General features: G+C 42.8%; 1 protein-coding gene across 3 annotated transcripts in view; it reads left to right on the top strand.

The window, feature by feature from the left end:
• Positions 1 to 21058, top strand: part of LOC124143549 (BTB/POZ domain-containing protein 6-like) — a 52496-nt gene extending 31438 nt beyond the window's left edge. For 2 of the 3 annotated variants that reach the window (XM_048389062.1, XM_048389061.1), the window contains exons 2-3: positions 16494 to 16751; positions 17723 to 21056. In XM_048389062.1, coding sequence (XP_048245019.1) covers positions 16494 to 16751; positions 17723 to 18767 — 1303 coding nt within the window. In that variant the 3' untranslated portion in view covers positions 18768 to 21056. Of the gene's footprint in view, positions 1 to 16493; positions 16752 to 17722 lie in introns of all 3 variants that reach the window. The other variant, XM_048389063.1, reaches the window with a different exon arrangement.
• Positions 21059 to 21758: the final 700 nt, after the last annotated feature.

The following is a 21758-nucleotide window of genomic DNA, read 5'->3' as shown; positions in this document are numbered from 1 at the left end:
CTTTCAGAAAGTGTGCATATTCTGTTTATCGGCAATAAATAACATAAGACGATTCATACGGGTAAATACGATTTACTTCAGAACTAGTATAGATTATTTAAGGTTAGGGGGAAATGTATGTAATTAACAGAACTTTGGCCGGGTTTGAAGGATTTGGGTCCTGGCTTGAGCTTTGTGTTGGACGTGTAGACGGCATTTCCAGGTTTGACGTATCAATGACAAAAATGATGTCAGATGCAATTCTCTGCCTTTTAGGGTGAACAATTGGCTTGCCTTTGGATGTGTTTGTGGCGGGTGCCACTAGTGGATCGGAATGAGCTCGCGTTTTTTGCGAGCATCCAATGGCATAATTTATTATGATGAATCATGAAACATGCTCCTATGTTGTCGCAATGGTGCAGTTGGCGCTACTTTTGGCAAGAGTTTCTCATGATAATGGAAATGCTTATGTCGCTTTTGTTGACCGATAAACATGAAAAGATATAATGTTAGTGTATATGGTCATGTAATTAATAAACAAACGACGAGTGGGAGTTGTTTATTGTACGATAAACAACGACCGAGACTCGTTTATTTCTATATGAGATGTCAACATTACGTACAGCCTCTTTTAGGGTGTTAAATTAGGAAAAAATACACGCTTTACAATATTTACCCGTACTTAAATAATGATGATTCCTTGAATAGAATCCGACAGCGGCCATGCTAGATAAATCCATTTTAGGATTGAGTTTGGTCCCGCATATTCTCACAATTTTCTCGTCAATCATCTGTACCTTTTCTCCCAATACCGATTGTCATATCACTCTCACTTTCGGATTCTCCAGCAACATTTATTGGGAACAACTCACTAGACACATACCTCTCAAAAATAAGGTCAAATTTACAAATTTTACTTGTCAAGTTGCGAGTGCATGTTCGAATATCAATAAATGACGTCATGATAGAACAATGTTTTATCGTGAAATAAATATCGCTTCCTTCTTTGTTCTTTGTGATTTATCGCGTAGCTATCTTATATCATCAAATGCCAATTTTTAATTGCTTTGTCATGACGTATCCGTGTCATGTAGCAATAACATACACAAATATCGTTGACTTCGACGTTGAATAGTGTCATGAAATCTGATTATCCTCTTGTGTGCAATGTTTCTGGTTGATAAATCTAACATATTCTTACTTTAAGAATAGCGACCATACATTATTATATATCCCTTATCAGGTCTGTGTAACATTTGCAAAATGATACAAATATAAAAATACAACTGAACCGAAATGTAATGTTTTAATATCCTTACGTTGCTGAGTGCAGCATTTAATAACAAACAAACAAAACATAATATCTTTAAGAATTATGCTAACAATTCCGATGCTAAAAATAATCTCACAATCTCCATACCTCTTTCTCTCTATGAAAACATAATAACTTTTTTTTTAATAATCTGAAGGAATAATAATGGCAATACTATCATAATTATCATCATGATTTATGTTACTTATCCTCAAGTGAAGTAGTCCTCCACACTTTACATTCAGTGAAGAAGCCCATGAACATATGAACTATGTAACATACATTCATGGAAATTAGATGAACAGTTGAAGTTAGCAAATGATATTATTCGGTCGAACGTCTATCAGCCATCTATTCTATTCATGAAGAACATTTCACGTGGGACAAACAGAGGGAATTATGACTATCGACTTGCTAAATATTTTTTATATTCATGCCAGCTCAAACGATCTATTGGCTTGATTTATTGTTATGGTATCCACAAAATAAGTAGGATCCGATTTTTTCCGTTTTTGTTGAAATAAAACTGAATAATATTTGCTGTTTACATGTCAAAGTTTGCCAAATTGTTACAAAATGTTTGCCCACAGCAAGGCTACATATCCCCAACATATTGTGCTAGGCACAGTATCACTGGACTGAGGGAGGGCGGTATTCCTCCTTGTGGGTCACCTGCTTGGCAATATGGGACGGGAAAACTGCAGGGGGTGAGGGCAGTTAAGTTGATGGTACAAACAGATAAGAGAGATCATTTTACAAATGTGAAACCTCAGTCCACAAAGGAAGAGGCGAAAGCTGAAACTTGGTGAGGTTTACAGAACAAAGGCAGTTATTTCTAGTTTCTTACTGACTCTCGAAGATACATTTAATAAAACAATTAATGCGTGTGTGTGTGTGTGTATGTCCGTGTGTGTCCGTGTGTGTGTGTCCGTGTGTGTGTGTCCGTGTGTGTGTGTGTGTGTGTGTGTGTGTGTGTGTGTGTGTGTGTGTGTGTGTGTGTGTGTGTGTGTGTGTGTGTGTGTGTGTGTGTGTGTGTGTGTGTGTGTGTGTGTGTGTGTGTGTGTGTGTGTGTGTGAGAGAGGTAGAAGAAGAATTGTACACCATAAAAATGGCTACGTATGTAGTTGGGGTAGATATGTTGAATGCCCGGCCTGTATGACCTTTGAGTCACTACAGTTTCAGTCATTAAAATGCGTAAAACAGTATTTGAGTGAAAGAAAACACTATAAGTGAGTGAAACAAAAGACCTCAGTACAGGCACACCCAGTCCCCCAACCCCAAGTCTGCATGTACCAATACTCATACCTGCCACATCCTCAACCACTTAACTTACTCACACAATCAACTGACAACATGTTCGCCAACCCTCGTATCACAACGCATGCACGCACGCACGCACGCACGCACGCACACACACACACACACACACACACACACACACACACACACACACACACACACACACACACACACACACACACACACACACACACACACACACATACACGCACATCACATTACATTCTTCTTTCCCCACCATAATGTCTACGTCAGCCATCATGGATCCATGCGCATGCTCATACATAATCCATCCTCCCACCATTCCCCAACATCGATCGAACTATAACTATATCCGCCCTCATGTATCGGTGTTCGTGCTTTCATACATACATACATCCCCCTACCATTCCCCTACATCCATCGCAGTATAACTATGACTATAACCGCCTTCGTGCATCCGCACTTATGTTCACATTGCATTGCATATGCATCGAATTACACGTTTAAAATATCGTAAATATTTTACAACATGTACATATTATATATCAGCAAACAGAGATTATTATAACGCAATAGATTTCATCCGTCAAAACATCACAGAAAGAGGGGCAGTCTGGAATTTTACAATGGCATCTGAATGCACTAAGACGTTCAACTGGTCAGGAGGTGAGAGTTGAGGAAGATTACGGTAAACTTCAGTTACAGATCTCCATTACGAATATCTAAAGTATGAATAAAGATCACAGCTTGCTATGACGTGTACTTCATTCCTGCAGAATAAGCAATGTCCTTAGCTTTAAATTGTATGTCTAAATGCTTATGTAGACAAAGACCCAAATGTATATAGGCATGACCATATTATATTCTACGCAAATATCACCACATTTAAAAACAAAGCTAGATTGAGTCTTTGAAGGGCATTAAGAACTGATACGCACAAGGAAAAATATTTATGGATGTCAACGGAGGAACACTGCGTTTCGGAATATATACTTTCTCCTTCATCAGGTGCATATTATTAAATGCTATGAGACAGAGAACATATATTTGTACCTGTAAGAACAACAAAAGTAAAAAGATAGCAAAGAAGGGAACGCAACAAGGGAAGCCAACAGATAACTGGCATGGCGCTGATTACCCCGCCTCCCGTTTGCCAATTGTCCATTTCCCATTACCAATCATTCATAAGTTAAGTTTTGGCTTTAATTTGTCCATTGATAATCAACCATCAACGTCTATTATCTCCACCCTAAAAATATGTAGTTTACTGAGAAAGTGGTATCCAAATATAATGTGTGTTACTGTTGACCACTTTCTTAAAGGCATTGTTGGTTCAAAGCTTTCGGTCATAGAAGCCGTGCCCTTTTTCCCTTGTCAGAGGAGTACACAAAGTATACGTCATCTGGACTAACATTTTTGGTTCGGTGGCTGGGTTAGATCGCCAACTTTGTGTTCTGGCGATTGGGTGCCTCACTCACAGTGTGGGTTCAAATCCCGGACGGGACTCAACCCAAGAAAATACGAGAATCTGTACTTTACTCAGAAAGTGTTATCCCAATTATAACATTTGTTGTCACAAAAACACAATAAATGTATATTCGGCTTTGGATGGGTAATGATATTACAGACATATACGGATATTGATGATGACTTGGAGGAGTTTCGTAACGCACGTCTTCTCAATTCTGGGATTGGTAAATCCAAATATGTGCGTGCGCGTGCGTGCGTGCGTGCGTGCGTAAATGTGGGCCTGTTGGATGTTACATAAAACATTAATCTTGATCGGGATGGTAGTTCGAGTTGGATTAGCATGTTAACTATATGATCTTCTTTAGGCAGAGAATGCCGCGCATGAATGTATTGATGAAATTCTTAGGTACATGGGGCCTTTTCGTCCCCAGGAATACCCACAGTGGAGACTTCAATGGGGATAGGGTGTACACAATGTGCTACCCGGGAGATTGTGTGTCATCAGACCGGACAACGTTGGTCTTTGACTGATTGTGGCGTAAAACACACTTATTCATTTACTTATATCGGAAATTGAATGTTCATCTTAATTGTTGAACATGTAATATATTTTTACAGAAATAAAACAGTGACATAATAACTACAACTTTATGTGAGCACGAGTAGCTTTTTTTGAATGAGATGAATAAGTCTTATAAAGTTGTAAGCTTCTTCACAACCGTGTAACTATGAATTGACTGTATTGGGTAATCAAAAAAGAGATAGGACCTAAAATAGCCAAATTTCATACGATTTCACTTGTCCGGCATCTTGGATGCAAGGCGAAAACATTTCAGCGCGTTTGAAGCCACTGAGAATGCCCCCTGCAGAGTTGGACGAACATTCTGCGGTGGCGCGGCTGAGTTGACCAGAGGCTATCAGCAGTATTTCCTATCCAGGTTATTTAGGTCAGTTGTTTGTGTGTGTGTGCGTGTGTGCGTGCGTGTGTGTGTGTGTGTGTGTGTGTGTGTGTGTGTGTGTGTGTGTGTGTGTGTGTGTGTGTGTGTGTGTGTGTGTGTGTGTGCGTGTGCGCGCGCATGTACGTGTGTGCGTGTTTGCGTGCGTGCGTGTGGGTGGGGCGGGGGCGGCGGGGGCGGCGGGGGGGGGGGGGGGGGGGGGGCGTTGGGGGTGAGATTGGGAGGATAGATGATAGATTTAGCAACAAGTAAGATCATCTTGAGGGGGGGTATTCCCAGATCGGTTAGCATATGAACTATGATTCTCTTTAGGCAGAAAATGAGGATCCACGATGTTCGACCTGGTAGAAGTGTGTTATCAAACCTCACAGCATTGGTTTTTTGACTGACTGTAGCGTCAAAACAAACTCATTCATTTACTTGAACTGAATGTTCATCTTAATTGTTATGGATAGTCACGGAGCCATGATCCAGAGTACAGGGTGTCATTAGATAGAAATAAACTAAGTAATAATAGGGTTTTACACACAAGCCAATAAACTTCGCTCATTAACACCAGAGTAAGTCAGTACAAGATTGAAAACTGCCCCATAATTATGTATGACATGCTTGTCGGGTATTGCTACATATATATGTGAAAACAAAGTTATTAAAATGAAGAGCAAAACTGATGAAAGTTAACAATAAACGTGTATACGTGTTATATCGTCACTGCAAAAATAATGATTGTTTGTCTTTAGTATTAGCATTCAAATACGTTATATCTGTATTAGCGATATTGTCTTTGTTCCACCGGTGAATCAGCGTTAGCCGTACTATCTCGTAGTATAATTGTATTTCTGAAGACATCACGATACAGTTTTTACGATGCATCACGTCTGCACTAGCGCTTGATGACAGCCTTGTGTTTGGGTGTTTCAGTGGTTTAAATCGCTGCTCTTGATATTGTTGATTAAACTTTGATACTATGAACAATATAATGTTATTTGAGAGGTTGACTTTAGAATGGTAACATACTAATAGTATATAGGATGACATAAACAGAACAATGAGAAGTTCGTCCAGATTAGTGTATAGGCAACATTTAATAATTAAAATAATTACATTCAACAACTCCCCTTTTAAGTCCATTTTCCTGACTTATAAGTAAATGCAAGAACAATCGGCCGGAATACAATGTATAGTTCTTGTCCACTTCCATATGACTATATAGCATACAATAAGCTATCGGGTCCCGTTTAGATCGGTTTGGGTGGCAGCCTAGATAGCCATAGAATAGTTTCATCTTGGAATCTCCCATATCACTGGGGATACTCTTCAATTTAAATGGAGTTACTCGTTACGATTCCGAACCTTCACGTGACTGTGTTTATGAACCATTGTCAAATAGTGGTGACATTAAATCTAGGAAACAATACGCGAAATCGCGCATGCACAGAACGGAAAATTTGGTCAAGGCATTAAGTAATCCGCATGCGCAGAACGATTGATTTCAATACTTCCGCTAAGCGCTTCGAGTGCTGCGTCAAACGCGGGCCTGTAATCTAACACGCGGGGACTGACCAATGAAAACCGAGAAGTAGAAATACCGGGAGACGCTGTTGCTTGATTGACAATGTCAATCAAGAAAGGGAGGAGCTTAACGCTATCGTTCTCTCCCAGTAAATTCCGATGTCAAATAACGACGTTATTTGGACGGAAAAACGATGGTTTGAAAACGTCCAAATAACGTCGTTTTTCCGTCCAATGACCATATACGGAAAAAAACGACGTTTTCGTGTTTGCAGTGTGAGTGCGTGACATCTTAGTGTGGTAGGAGTGAGTGCGTGACATATTAGTGTTGTTGGAGTGAGTGAGTGACATCTTAGTGTTGGTGGAGTGAGTGCATGACATCTTAATGTGGGTGGAGTGAATGAGTGATATCTTACTGTTGGTGGAGTGAGTGAGTGACATCTCAGTGTGGATGGAGTGAGGGAGTGACATCTTAGTGTTGGTGGAGTGAGTGACATCTTAGTGTGGGTGGAGTAAGTGAGTGACATCTTAGTCTTGGTGGAGTGAGTGATATCTTACTGTTGGTGGAGTGAGTGAGTGACATCTTCGTGTGGGTTGGGTGAGTCCGTGACATCTTTGTGTTGGTGGAGTGAGTGACATCTTAGTGTTGGTGGAGTAAATGACATCTTATTGTTGGTGGAGTGAGTGACATCTTAGTGTTGATGGAATGATTGACATCTTAGTGTGTGAGGAGTGTGTGCGTGACATCTTAGTGTTGGTGGAGTGAGTGATTTCTTACTGTTGGTGGAGTGAGTTAGTAACATCTTAGTGTGTGTGGAGTGAGTGGGTGACGCCTTAGTGTGGATGGAGTAAGTGAGTGACATCTTAGTGTTGGTGGAGTGATTGACATCTTAGTCTTGGTGGAGTGATTGCGTGACATCTTAGTGTGGTAGGAGTGAGTGCGTGACATCTTAGTGTGGTAGGAGTGAGTGCGTGACATATTAGTGTTGTTGGAGTGAGTGAGTGACATCTTAGTGTTGGTGGAGTGAGTGCATGACAACTTAATGTGGGTGGAGTGAATGAGTGATATCTTACTGTTGGTGGAGTGAGTGAGTGACATCTCAGTGTGGATGGAGTGAGGGAGTGACATCTTAGTGTTGGTGGAGTGAGTGACATCTTAGTGTGGGTGGAGTAAGTGAGTGACATCTTAGTCTTGGTGGAGTGAGTGATATCTTACTGTTGGTGGAGTGAGTGAGTGACATCTTCGTGTGGGTTGGGTGAGTCCGTGACATCTTTGTGTTGGTGGAGTGAGTGACATCTTAGTGTTGGTGGAGTAAATGACATCTTATTGTTGGTGGAGTGAGTGACATCTTAGTGTTGATGGAATGATGGACATCTTAGTGTGTGAGGAGTGTGTGCGTGACATCTTAGTGTTGGTGGAGTGAGTGATTTCTTACTGTTGGTGGAGTGAGTTAGTAACATCTTAGTGTGTGTGGAGTGAGTGGGTGACGCCTTAGTGTGGATGGAGTAAGTGAGTGACATCTTAGTGTTGGTGGAGGGAGTGAGTTACATCTTAGTGTCGGTGGAGTGCGTGACATCTAAGTGTTGGTGGAGTGATTGCGTGACAACTTAGTGTTGGTTTAGTGAGTGATATCTGACTGTTGGTGGAGTGAGTGAGTGACATCATAGTGTGGGTGGAGTCAGTGACATCTTAGTGTGGGTGAAGTGAGTTAGTGACATCTTAGTGTTGGTGAAGTGAGTCTCATCTTCGTGTGTGTTGAGTGAGTGACCTTTTATTGTTGGTGGAGTGAGTGTGTGACATCTTAGTGTTGGTGGAGTGAGTGAGTGACATTTTAGTATGGGTGGAGTGAATGAGTGACATCTCAGTGTTGTCGGAGTAAGTGAGTGACATCTTAGTGTTGGTGGAGTGAGTGAGAGCCATATTAGTGTTGGTGGAGTGAGTGCGTGACATCTTAGTGTTGGTCGAGTCAGTGCGTGACATCTTAGTGTGGGTGGAGTGTATGAGTGACATCTTATTGTTGGTGGAGTGAGTGAGTGACATCTTAGTGGTGATGGAGTGAGTGAGTGACATCTTAGTGTTGGTGGAGTAAGTGACATCTTAGTGTGGATGGAGTGAGTGAGTGACATCTTATTATTGGTGGAGTGACTGCGTGACATCTTAGTGTGGGTGGTGTGTCACATCTTCGTGTGTGTGGAGTGAGTGCGTGACATCTTATTATTGGTGGAGTGAGTGAGTGACATCTTAGTGTTGGTAAGGTGAGTCACATCTTCGTGTGTGTTGAGTGAGTGCGTGACATCTTAGTGTTGGTGGAGTAAATGACATCTTATTGTTGGTGGAGTGAGTGACATCTTAGTGTTGATGGAATGATTGACATCTTAGTGTGTGAGGAGTGTGTGCGTGACATCTTAGTGTTGGTGGAGTGAGTGATTTCTTACTGTTGGTGGAGTGAGTTAGTAACATCTTAGTGTGTGTGGAGTGAGTGGGTGACGCCTTAGTGTGGATGGAGTAAGTGAGTGACATCTTAGTGTTGGTGGAGTGACTGACATCTTAGTGTTGGTGGAGTGATTGACATCTTAGTCTTGGTGGAGTGATTGCGTGACATCTTAGTGTGGTAGGAGTGAGTGCGTGACATCTTAGTGTGGTAGGAGTGAGTGCGTGACATATTAGTGTTGTTGGAGTGAGTGAGTGACATCTTAGTGTTGGTGGAGTGAGTGCATGACAACTTAATGTGGGTGGAGTGAATGAGTGATATCTTACTGTTGGTGGAGTGAGTGAGTGACATCTCAGTGTGGATGGAGTGAGGGAGTGACATCTTAGTGTTGGTGGAGTGAGTGACATCTTAGTGTGGGTGGAGTAAGTGAGTGACATCTTAGTCTTGGTGGAGTGAGTGATATCTTACTGTTGGTGGAGTGAGTGAGTGACATCTTCGTGTGGGTTGGGTGAGTCCGTGACATCTTTGTGTTGGTGGAGTGAGTGACATCTTAGTGTTGGTGGAGTAAATGACATCTTATTGTTGGTGGAGTGAGTGACATCTTAGTGTTGATGGAATGATGGACATCTTAGTGTGTGAGGAGTGTGTGCGTGACATCTTAGTGTTGGTGGAGTGAGTGATTTCTTACTGTTGGTGGAGTGAGTTAGTAACATCTTAGTGTGTGTGGAGTGAGTGGGTGACGCCTTAGTGTGGATGGAGTAAGTGAGTGACATCTTAGTGTTGGTGGAGGGAGTGAGTTACATCTTAGTGTCGGTGGAGTGCGTGACATCTAAGTGTTGGTGGAGTGATTGCGTGACAACTTAGTGTTGGTTTAGTGAGTGATATCTGACTGTTGGTGGAGTGAGTGAGTGACATCATAGTGTGGGTGGAGTCAGTGACATCTTAGTGTGGGTGAAGTGAGTTAGTGACATCTTAGTGTTGGTGAAGTGAGTCTCATCTTCGTGTGTGTTGAGTGAGTGACCTTTTATTGTTGGTGGAGTGAGTGTGTGACATCTTAGTGTTGGTGGAGTGAGTGAGTGACATTTTAGTATGGGTGGAGTGAATGAGTGACATCTCAGTGTTGTCGGAGTAAGTGAGTGACATCTTAGTGTTGGTGGAGTGAGTGAGAGCCATATTAGTGTTGGTGGAGTGAGTGCGTGACATCTTAGTGTTGGTCGAGTCAGTGCGTGACATCTTAGTGTGGGTGGAGTGTATGAGTGACATCTTATTGTTGGTGGAGTGAGTGAGTGACATCTTAGTGGTGATGGAGTGAGTGAGTGACATCTTAGTGTTGGTGGAGTAAGTGACATCTTAGTGTGGATGGAGTGAGTGAGTGACATCTTATTATTGGTGGAGTGACTGCGTGACATCTTAGTGTGGGTGGTGTGTCACATCTTCGTGTGTGTGGAGTGAGTGCGTGACATCTTATTATTGGTGGAGTGAGTGAGTGACATCTTAGTGTTGGTAAGGTGAGTCACATCTTCGTGTGTGTTGAGTGAGTGCGTGACATCTTAGTGTTGGTTTAGTGAGTGATATCTGACTGTTGGTGGAGTGGGTGCGTGAAATCTTAGTGTTGGTTTAGTGAGTGATATCTGACTGTTGGTGGAGTGAGTGAGTGATATCATAGTGTGGGTGGAGTGAGTGACTTCGTACTGTGGGTGGGGTGAGTGCGTGACATCTTAGTGTGGGTGGAGTGAGTGACATGTTAATGTGTGTGAAGTGAGTGAGTGACATCTTAGTGTTGGTGGAGTAAATGACATCTTATTGTTGGTGGAGTGAGTGACATCTTAGTGTTGATGGAATGATGGACATATTAGTGTGTGAGGAGTGTGTGCGTGACATCTTAGTGTTGGTGGAGTGAGTGATTTCTTACTGTTGGTGGAGTGAGTTAGTAACATCTTAGTGTGTGTGGAGTGAGTGGGTGACGCCTTAGTGTGGATGGAGTAAGTGAGTGACATCTTAGTGTTGGTGGAGGGAGTGAGTTACATCTTAGTGTCGGTGGAGTGCGTGACATCTAAGTGTTGGTGGAGTGATTGCGTGACATCTTAGTGTTGGTTTAGTGAGTGATATCTGACTGTTGGTGGAGTGAGTGAGTGACATCATAGTGTGGGTGGAGTCAGTGACATCTTAGTGTGGGTGAAGTGAGTTAGTGACATCTTAGTGTTGGTGAAGTGAGTCTCATCTTCGTGTGTGTGGAGTGAGTGACCTTTTATTGTTGGTGGAGTGAGTGTGTGACATCTTAGTGTTGGTGGAGTGAGTGAGTGACATTTTAGTATGGGTGGAGTGAATGAGTGACATCTCAGTGTTGTCGGAGTAAGTGAGTGACATCTTAGTGTTGGTGGAGTGAGTGAGAGCCATATTAGTGTTGGTGGAGTGAGTGCGTGACATCTTAGTGTGGGTGGAGTGTATGAGTGACATCTTATTGTTGGTGGAGTGAGTGAGTGACATCTTAGTGGTGATGGAGTGAGTGACATCTTAGTGTGGATGGAGTGAGTGAGTGACATCTTATTATTGGTGGAGTGACTGCGTGACATCTTAGTGTGGGTGGTGTTAGTGCGTGATATCTTAGTGTGGTTGGAGTGAGTGAGTGACATCTTAGTGTTGGTAAGGTGAGTCACATCTTCGTGTGTGTGGAGTGAGTGCGTGACATCTTAGTGTGGTTGGAGTGCGTGACATCTAAGTGTTGGTGGAGTGAGTGCGTGAAATCTTAGTGTTGGTTTAGTGAGTGATATCTGACTGTTGGTGGAGTGAGTGAGTGATATCATAGTGTGGGTGGAGTGAGTGACTTCGTACTGTGGGTGGGGTGAGTGCGTGACATCTTAGTGTGGGTGGAGTGAGTGACATGTTAATGTGTGTGAAGTGAGTGAGTGACATCTTAGTGTTGGTGGAGTGAGTGATATCGTACTGTTGGTGGAGTGAGTGAGTGACAGCTTAGTGTGGGTTGAGTGTGTGAGTGGCATTTTAGTGTGCGTGGAGTGAGTGAGTGACATCCTAGTGTTGATGGAGTGAGTGACATCTTAGTGTTGGTGGAGTGAGTGACATCTTAGTGTTGGTGGAGTGTGTGAGTGACATCTTAGTGTTGATGGAGTGACTGACATCTTAGTGTTGGTGGAGTGAGTGACATCTTAGTCTTGGTGGAGTGAGTGCGTGACATCTTAGTGTGGTAGGAGTGAGTGAGGGACATCTTAGTGTTGGTGGAGTGAGTGCGTGACATCTTAGTGTGGTAGGAGTGAGTGCGTGACATATTAGTGTTGTTGGAGTGAGTGAGTGACATCTTAGTGTTGGTGGAGTGAGTGCATGACATCTTAATGTGGGTGGAGTGAATGAGTGATATCTTACTGTTGGTGGAGTGAGTGAGTGACATCTCAGTGTGGATGGAGTGAGGGAGTGACATCTTAGTGTTGGTGGAGTGAGTGACATCTTAGTGTGGGTGGAGTAAGTGAGTGACATCTTAGTCTTGGTGGAGTGAGTGATATCTTACTGTTGGTGGAGTGAGTGAGTGACATCTTCGTGTGGGTTGGGTGAGTCCGTGACATCTTTGTGTTGGTGGAGTGAGTGACATCTTAGTGTTGGTGGAGTAAATGACATCTTATTGTTGGTGGAGTGAGTGACATCTTAGTGTTGAAGGAATGATTGACATCTTAGTGTGTGAGGAGTGTGTGCGTGACATCTTAGTGTTGGTGGAGTGAGTGATTTCTTACTGTTGGTGGAGTGAGTTAGTAACATCTTAGTGTGTGTGGAGTGAGTGGGTGACGCCTTAGTGTGGATGGAGTAAGTGAGTGACATCTTAGTGTTGGTGGAGTGACTGACATCTTAGTGTTGGTGGAGTGATTGACATCGTAGTCTTGGTGGAGTGAGTGCGTGACATCTTAGTGTGGTAGGAGTGAGTGAGGGACATCTTAGTGTTGGTGGAGTGAGTGCGTGACATCTTAGTGTGGTAGGAGTGAGTGCGTGACATATTAGTGTTGTTGGAGTGAGTGAGTGACATCTTAGTGTTGGTGGAGTGAGTGCATGACATCTTAATGTGGGTGGAGTGAATGAGTGATATCTTACTGTTGGTGGAGTGAGTGAGTGACATCTCAGTGTGGATGGAGTGAGGGAGTGACATCTTATTGTTGGTGGAGTGAGTGAGTGACATCTTAATGTGGATGAAGTGAGTTAATGACATCTTAGTGTGGGTGTTGTTAGTGTGTGACATCGTACTGTGGGTGGAGTGAGTGCGTGACATCTTAGTGTTGGTGCAGTGAGTGATTTCACACTGTTGGTGGAGTGAGTTAGTGACATCTTAGTGTTGGTGGAGTGAGTGTTATCTGACTGTTGTTGGAGTGAGTGAATGACATCATAGTGTGGGTGGAGTCAGTGACATGTTAGTGTGGGTGGAGTGAGTAAGTGACATCTTAGTGTTGATGGAGTAAGTGAGTGACATCTTAGTGTTGGTGGAGTGAGTACTTTACATCTTAGTGTTGGTGGAGTGAGTGCGTGACATCTTAGTGTGGTAGGAGTGAGTGAGTGACAACTTAGTGATGGTGGAGTGAGTGAGTGACATCTTAGTGTGGGTGGAGAGATCGCGTGACATCTTAGTGTTGGTGGAGTGAGAGTGACATCTTATTGTTGCCGGAGTGAGTGCGTGACATCTTAGTGTGGGTGGTGTTAGTGCGTGACATCTAAGTGATGGTGAAGTGAGTGAGTAACACCTTAGTGTTGGTGGAGTGAGGAAGTGACATCATAGTGTGGATGGAGTGAGTGAGTGACATCTTATTGTTGGTGGAGTGAGTGCTTGACATCTTAGTGTTGGTGGAGTTAGTGATTTCTTACTGTTGGTGGAGTGAGTTTGTGACATCTTTGTGTGTGTGGAGTGAGTGGGTGACACCTTAGTGTGGATGGAGTGCGTGAGTGACATCTTAGTTTTGGTTGAGTGAGTGAGTGACATCCTAGTGTTGATTGAGTGAGTGAGTGACATCTTAGTGTGGATGGAGTGAGTGAGTGACCTTTTATTGTAGGTGGAGTGAGTGTGTGACATCTTAGTGTTGGTGGAGTGAGTGCGTGACATTTTAGTGTGGGTGGAGTAAATGAGTGACATCTTAGTGTTGGTGAAGTAGTGAGTGACATCTTAGTGTTGGTGTAGTGAGTGAGAGACATCTTAGTGTTGGTTGAGTGAATGCGTGACATCTTAGTGTTGGTGGAGTGAGTGCGTGACATCTTAGCGTGGTAGGAGTGGGTGAGTGACATCTTAGTGTTGGTGGAGTGAGTAAGTGACATCATAGTGTGGATGGAGTGAGTGAGTGACATCTTAGTGTTAGTGGAGTGATTGACATCTTACTGTTGGTGTAGTGAGTGTATGACCTCTTAGTGTGTGAGGAGTGAGTGAGTGACACCTTAGTGTTGGTGGAGTGCGTGACATCTTAGTGTTGGTGGAGTGAGTACTTTACATCTTAGTGTTGGTGGAGTGAGTGCGTGACATCTTAGTGTGGTAGGAGTGAGTGAGTGACAACTTAGTGATGGTGGAGTGAGTGAGTGACATCTTAGTGTGGGTGGAGAGATCGCGTGACATCTTAGTGTTGGTGGAGTGAGAGTGACATCTTATTGTTGCCGGAGTGAGTGCGTGACATCTTAGTGTGGGTGGTGTTAGTGCGTGACATCTAAGTGATGGTGAAGTGAGTGAGTAACACCTTAGTGTTGGTGGAGTGAGGAAGTGACATCATAGTGTGGATGGAGTGAGTGAGTGACATCTTATTGTTGGTGGAGTGAGTGCTTGACATCTTAGTGTTGGTGGAGTTAGTGATTTCTTACTGTTGGTGGAGTGAGTTTGTGACATCTTTGTGTGTGTGGAGTGAGTGGGTGACACCTTAGTGTGGATGGAGTGCGTGAGTGACATCTTAGTTTTGGTTGAGTGAGTGAGTGACATCCTAGTGTTGATTGAGTGAGTGAGTGACATCTTAGTGTGGATGGAGTGAGTGAGTGACCTTTTATTGTAGGTGGAGTGAGTGTGTGACATCTTAGTGTTGGTGGAGTGAGTGCGTGACATTTTAGTGTGGGTGGAGTAAATGAGTGACATCTTAGTGTTGGTGAAGTAGTGAGTGACATCTTAGTGTTGGTGTAGTGAGTGAGAGACATCTTAGTGTTGGTTGAGTGAATGCGTGACATCTTAGTGTTGGTGGAGTGAGTGCGTGACATCTTAGCGTGGTAGGAGTGGGTGAGTGACATCTTAGTGTTGGTGGAGTGAGTAAGTGACATCATAGTGTGGATGGAGTGAGTGAGTGACATCTTAGTGTTAGTGGAGTGATTGACATCTTACTGTTGGTGTAGTGAGTGTATGACCTCTTAGTGTGTGAGGAGTGAGTGAGTGACACCTTAGTGTTGGTGGAGTGCGTGACATCTTTGTGTTGGTGGAGTGAGTGACATCTTAGTGGTGGTGTAATGATTGACATCTTAGTGTGTGAGGAGTGAGTGCGTGACTTATTAGTGTGTGTGGAGTGAGTGGGTGACACCTTAGTGTGGATGGAGTGAGTGAGTGACATCTTAGTGTTGGTTGAGTAAGTGACATCTTAGTGTTGGTGGAGTGAGTGAGTGACATCCTAGTGTTGGTTGAGTGAGTGCGTGACATCCTAGTGTGGTAGGAGTGGGTGAGTGACATCTTAGTGTTGGTGGATTGAGTGCGTGACATCATAGTGTGGGTTGAGTGAGTGACATCTTAGTGTTGGTGGAGTGAGTGAGTAACATCTTAATGTGGATGGAGTGAGTGAGTGACATCTTATTGTTTGTGAAGTGATTGGGTGACATCTCAGTGTGGGTGGTTTTAGTGTGTGACATCTTAGTGTTGGTGGAGTGAGTGCGTGACATCTCAGTGTTGGTGGGGTGAGCGAGAGACATCTTACTGTTGGTGGGGTGAGTGAGAGACATCTTACTGTTGGTGGAGTGAGTTTATGACATCTTAGTGTGGTAGAAGTGAGTGAGTGACATCTTAGTGTTGTGGAGAGTGATATCTTAGTGTTGTAGGAGTGAGTGAGTGACATCGTAGTGTTGGTGGAGTGAGTGCGTGACATCTTAGTGTTTGTGGAGTGAGTTTGTGACATCTTAGTGTGGTAGGAGTGAGTGAGTGACATCTTAGTGTTGGTGGAGTGAGTGCGTGACATCTTAGTGTTGGTGGAGTGAGTTTGTGACATCTTAGTGTGGTAGGAGTGAGTGAGTGACATCTTAGTGTTGTTGGAGTGAGTGCGTGACATCATAGTATGGGTGGAGTGAGTGCGTGACAATCTTAGTGTTGGTGGAGTGAGTGCGTGACATCTTATTGTGGGATTAGAAGCCCCATATGGAGTGGTTTCCGTGTTGGTGAAATCTAAGTGTATGGTGCTGTCAAACCAAGAATCGTGATCAAGACGAATCCGGGATCAGAGCCCGCTATCACCACATCCTGGTTCATATTGCGACTCCATAATTTGGCCACCCAATATAAATGTTCGAAGAAATTGAAAACGTTTTGAGTTAAATTTATAAAAAAAATTGTTTGTTCAGACACATCATGGCAACTGATGTTGACAATTTGCAAAGTGGGAAGTCCTTCCCGGAAACCAACCTGCACATGTTGGACAGTTTGTTGTTGGCTGATGTGACCTTCCTCGTTGGAGATCAAAGGGAGACAATCCAGGCTCACAAATTCATTTTAGTCAGCCGAAGTTGCGTGTTTCGCACGATGTTCTGTGGATCGATCCCCGAGACGGGCCAAGTAGTGATTCCTGATATTCAGACAGACAACTTCAAGACCTTTCTAAGGTTAGTTGAGATGTTTTATTGGTATATTTCGAACTATCTGACAGACGGATAACAGAAGATAACAGAAGGTACAAAGAGAACAAGTTGTTGACATGGCACAATCTCCAGCAGCCACAATATGACACGACAACGTATCACCATATCTAGAGCTGTTTTGTAAGCATCTAAAACAAGAGACAAAACGATTTACACAACCCTAATTAATCTCAACTGAAAGTAGTCTATTGTAGAATACCGACTATGCCTTGATGGTTCTCGAGTTTTAAATATTTACTCATATGGTGTAATTACACCAGCATGCAATAATTTCTGATTTGTGAAATGTTTACCGGCTAGAAATTACATCACTCAGTGGTTTCTGAAATATCTCATGTTTGCCTACTTGGTATGTTAACACTGATATTCCATAGTTTCTGTTTAACAAAACGTAACATCACGATCATTTATCACCCAAAACTGGTTCCCACAGGAGATATCGCTACGGTGAGATCAAGAGATATCTACACTGTAGATATCGCTGCAATGAAATTGCATAACAATGCTTTGCAGACCACTGTGACGTCATTGGTTACCATGACGTCGCAATCAAATGACATAACTCATGTTGATATATTTGATATCAAAAGACACTCGGGTGAGATTATCTATTTATCACCCAAAACTGATTTCCATGAGAGATATATGTATGTGAGATTAATGAAATTGTAACAATGCTTTGCGGCCAGTGTGATGTCATCGGTTACCATGACATCACAATCAAATGACATCACTAATCCCACTGCCACTGAAACTGTGGCTGTATTAGTTACATCCAAGACACTTGGTGTTGCTATTCAGAAAGTTAAGCTAAATAATGATTTTTGATGATTAATAGAATCCCACCCTTGTGTCTCAGCAAGCCTGAGTTGATACATTTGATATCCAAACACACCCGAGTGAGACTATATATGACATTAACATTTCATCACCAGGTTTCTCTACACGGGGGAGGTCGCGTTAACTCCTAACACTGTCCTTGGTCTGATGAACGCTGCTAAGAAATACGACGTCCCAGGATTGGAAACGCAATGTGAGGAGTTCTGCTTACAATCTCTGTCGCCTAGCAACGCATGTGTATTCCTACAACTAGCAGTCCTGTTTGATAAAGAAAACCTCAAGGACAGAGCTCTTCTGGTAATTAAATCCAGAGCGGAGATGACTATTGCTAGCGAGGGATTCTGTGAGCTAAGCAAGGAATGTCTAAAGCTGATCCTGAAGGCAGATGACATTAAAGTTGACGAGATTTGCATCTTCCGATCTGTGATGTCGTGGGCGGAAGCTGAATGTCGACGTCAGGGAAGGGAGGTAACTCCAGAAGAGAAAAGAGAAGTGTTGGAAGAGTGTTTGTTTCTCATTCGTTTTCCATTTATTTCAATGGCGCAATTTGCCACGACTGTATGCAATGAAGGTATATTAAGTGATGCCCATGTCATAATGTTCTTACGAAAATACTCTATCAGCCACCTGGATATACGGCCGTTCTGTAACATATCTCGGAAATCTCCTGTCGTTTACTTGTCTCGCCTACCTCCTGACCAAAAGTACTACGAGACAAAGCGTTTTTCTCACAATGTATGTGATGCGTTGTTTATATCCTGTGATGCCAGTGTTCACCTGACCGGGCTGAGCGTGTATTCTGGGAGCCAGGGAGGCAAGGTGCCTGTAAAGATAGTTGTTACTGACACTGATGACACAACCCTGCTGAAGCATCACCAGGACGTGGATGTGACAGGGGCACAACTCTCAGATGTGGTGATGTTTCCTTCACCTCTGACTGTTGACAAAGGAGAGAAGATAAAAATCAAAGTCAACAGGTTGCGCGATTTATTGAATAATTATACATGTAAAATGAACAATCAGCGAGTAATGAGGCATGAAGCATCTGGTGTTGTGTGGACACTGGAGCACTGTGAGGAAAGTGATTCTGACGACAGCCTAGCCTATGGATTGCTTACTGGGATTTTCTATAAATTGTAGTGTGTTTACCTTTTACCCTGATCCGTATTAACAAATTCAGATGACCCAGGGACAACTCTCCTTCCAACTCCTCCATCTCTGTACGACAGTGGGGCGGTGGGGTAGCCTAGTGGTTAATGCGTTCGCTCGTCACGCCGAAGACCCAGGTCCGAGTCCTAATAAATTCTGATGTGCCCCTCCGCTACATTGCTAAAAACGGAGTAAAACGATACTCACTCACTGTACGACAGTAATGTATTCAGGAAATACCGCATTTGAAGAATAGACATATATGATATTTGATGATTAGTTCTTTTTAACATGTGGCACCTACATTACGACCGTACCAACTAGAAGAAACACCGGGTTGCTAAGATCTTTACATTATGTGTATAAAGTCTTATCATTTTTACGTTGGTGACTGTGTTGTCCCAAGGATATATTTTTCAACCAACTTTCTATCAATGCAGAAAATTAATCAACAAAGACAGTGTCGTTTGAGACCCAAGATTTCCTTGAATTTTGGAACTTTTTGACAGCCAACTGTGACGTCATAGATTCAGCGTCATAGTGAGTGGTGGGCTTGATGATGTTTTTATGGGTGCCCAAGTCACGTTCTCTTCCTAAGTTGCTGAAGTTCAATGCTTGTTTTATATACGAGTGTAGTATTATAATGAAGCAAAAATTCATTTCGGCTCCAACTTTTAAATGAACGCTAGTATCAGTGTTTCCATAATTTAGATCGGCAATCCACTCAAACCATTGTACCCAAACCATGGCGCTTCACCAAAGTTGAAAGTTCTATATCCATCGACAGGTGATCCAAGTACTCGTGGTATTTGTTCTGATTTTTAACACGGTGACTTTTTTATTCTCGATACAGCTACTTATGTATGTCTCAATTCAATACTAGGGCGGTCGGGTAGCCTAGTGGTTAAAGCGTTCGCTCGTCACGCCGAAGACCCGGGGTCGATTCCCAAATTGGGTACAATGTGTGAAGCCCATTTCTGATGACCCCCGCCGTGATATTGCTGGAATATTGCTAAAAGCGGCGTAAAACCTTACTCACTCACTCACTCACTCAATTCAATACTCAATGAGCCTGTTCGTTTGATAATGGTTTCAAAAATATATTATCTACCACATTACATATATATCGTCACGGTGCTTAGTAAACGATTAGGTTGCCTACGATAGAGCAACCGCTGACCCACAGAGGAGCCGACTCGAAACTGTCAAAAACGTCCAAGAATAGACAGGCTTGATCTCCAGATGCATTTCAGCGTATCCCACTTTCGTGGATCGATGCTCATGATGTCAATCACTGGAATGTCTGGTCCAGACTCGATTATTTACAGACCGCCGTCATATAGCTGGAATATTGCTGAGTGCAGCGTTATGCAACATATACATGATTGCACTTTGAGGCATCTGTCTGGGAAATATCCAAACTAACATAAAGAAGTTGGTTGAGAAATTATTCATTGTTAATAATCCATGACTGACTACCATCGTACAACAGTTGCAAAGGACCATGCGAATTGATTAGATGACATGCTAAGGCAATATACTTGGCACAGGTTTGGTGTATAAAAGTTCTCATTTTCAGTTTATGGTCTTGCATACTTAAAGCCCCTCTATGCGTCTCATTCTCTCATTTTATTCACAAAACATGAAGGATGAATTTTTCTGAATTTTTAGGACGTCTAAGGTAAACTAGACTTGAAGTTGAGATTCTTCTGAATGCACAGTATCTGTAAGCCCTGAAATGAATTGAGTTCTCATTTTAAAAATAAATATAAAACGGGTAAATACTCACCACCACGTCCATTATATACGCTTTTTTATATACAAACAGGACAAGTGATACAACTGAAGACGTGTCAGCCTTTGATTTATCTAATAAAAAATGTCGGGAACATACTTTGGATTTGTTTCGGATACATGCCAATGTAAAAAAAGGGTTTGTGTGTCTGGTTGATTGTATGTATGTTTATTATCGATTATTAATTATGAGAGGCAGATCCAAGTTATTTTTTAAACTAACTGCTTTTACCCTCCGTGGGGACGGGGTACATTTTACTGGTTGTGAATTTCAAATGGAGGGGAGGGTTCCCCCACCGATGATTATTTCATTCATAGTCTGTGTCTAAATCTAGGATAAGTTATTGTACGACAAAATGCTGTTTTAGGTTAGACGTGAATGTGGTGTACAGCTTTAGAGAAATTGGACCGCCTCCGTGGTCTAGTGGTAGAGCGCCCGCCCGGAGAGCGGAAGGTCCGGGGTTCGATCCCCTGCCGCGTCATACCAAAAGACGTTAAAAGATGGTACTTGTTGTTACCCTGTCTGGCGCTCGGCACTAAGAGGTTAAAACAAGGACTGGTCGGCTTGGAGGCATGGTATCTCAGTGTGCTAGCACTATAAATCGGCATCAGTCCGGTCTAGTACAAGCAGCCACACGCACACACGTGCATGCACATCGCTATATAAGTGCAATAATCTTGGACGCGACGTTAAACTTTAGATAAATTGTAATGTAACAGGTATTTTTAATGTGATATTGTAATATATATGTCATGTATTTGTTGTTAAACAATTATCGGTATTTATTTCATTATTTTATTTGTGTCTCTTCCAAACATGTGGTGCTCCATATTATAATTATAGATGGCGTTTGGACAAGACTAGAGTCCTGCATGTAGTAAGCTAAATGACAGTCACTAATATCCCTCTATTGATCAACGAAATACATATTATTAAAACTGTTTAAACGGCAGTATTAACTGCACCAGCCATGTCTAAGCAATACATGACATTCATTTGTATAGAAAACAAAATTAGTTTCAGCGATATGCTAATTGTTTGGTATGAAGACCTGTGAACTGTGATGGTAACTGAAGCCTCCCCACACCATGATGCTTCCTCCTCCCCGCGGGATGACGTGGACCTTGAGTGGCTGCAGCTGTCTCTGTTGCTCATGGCTTTCGGTCACGCAGATGTGTCACCCGGAT

The sequence above is a fragment of the Haliotis rufescens genome, unplaced genomic scaffold, assembly GCF_023055435.1.
Source record: "Haliotis rufescens isolate VD_foot unplaced genomic scaffold, xgHalRufe1.0.p SCAF_8, whole genome shotgun sequence".
Lineage (NCBI taxonomy): Eukaryota > Metazoa > Mollusca > Gastropoda > Lepetellida > Haliotidae > Haliotis > Haliotis rufescens.
This window is presented reverse-complemented; position numbering and strand designations above follow the sequence as displayed.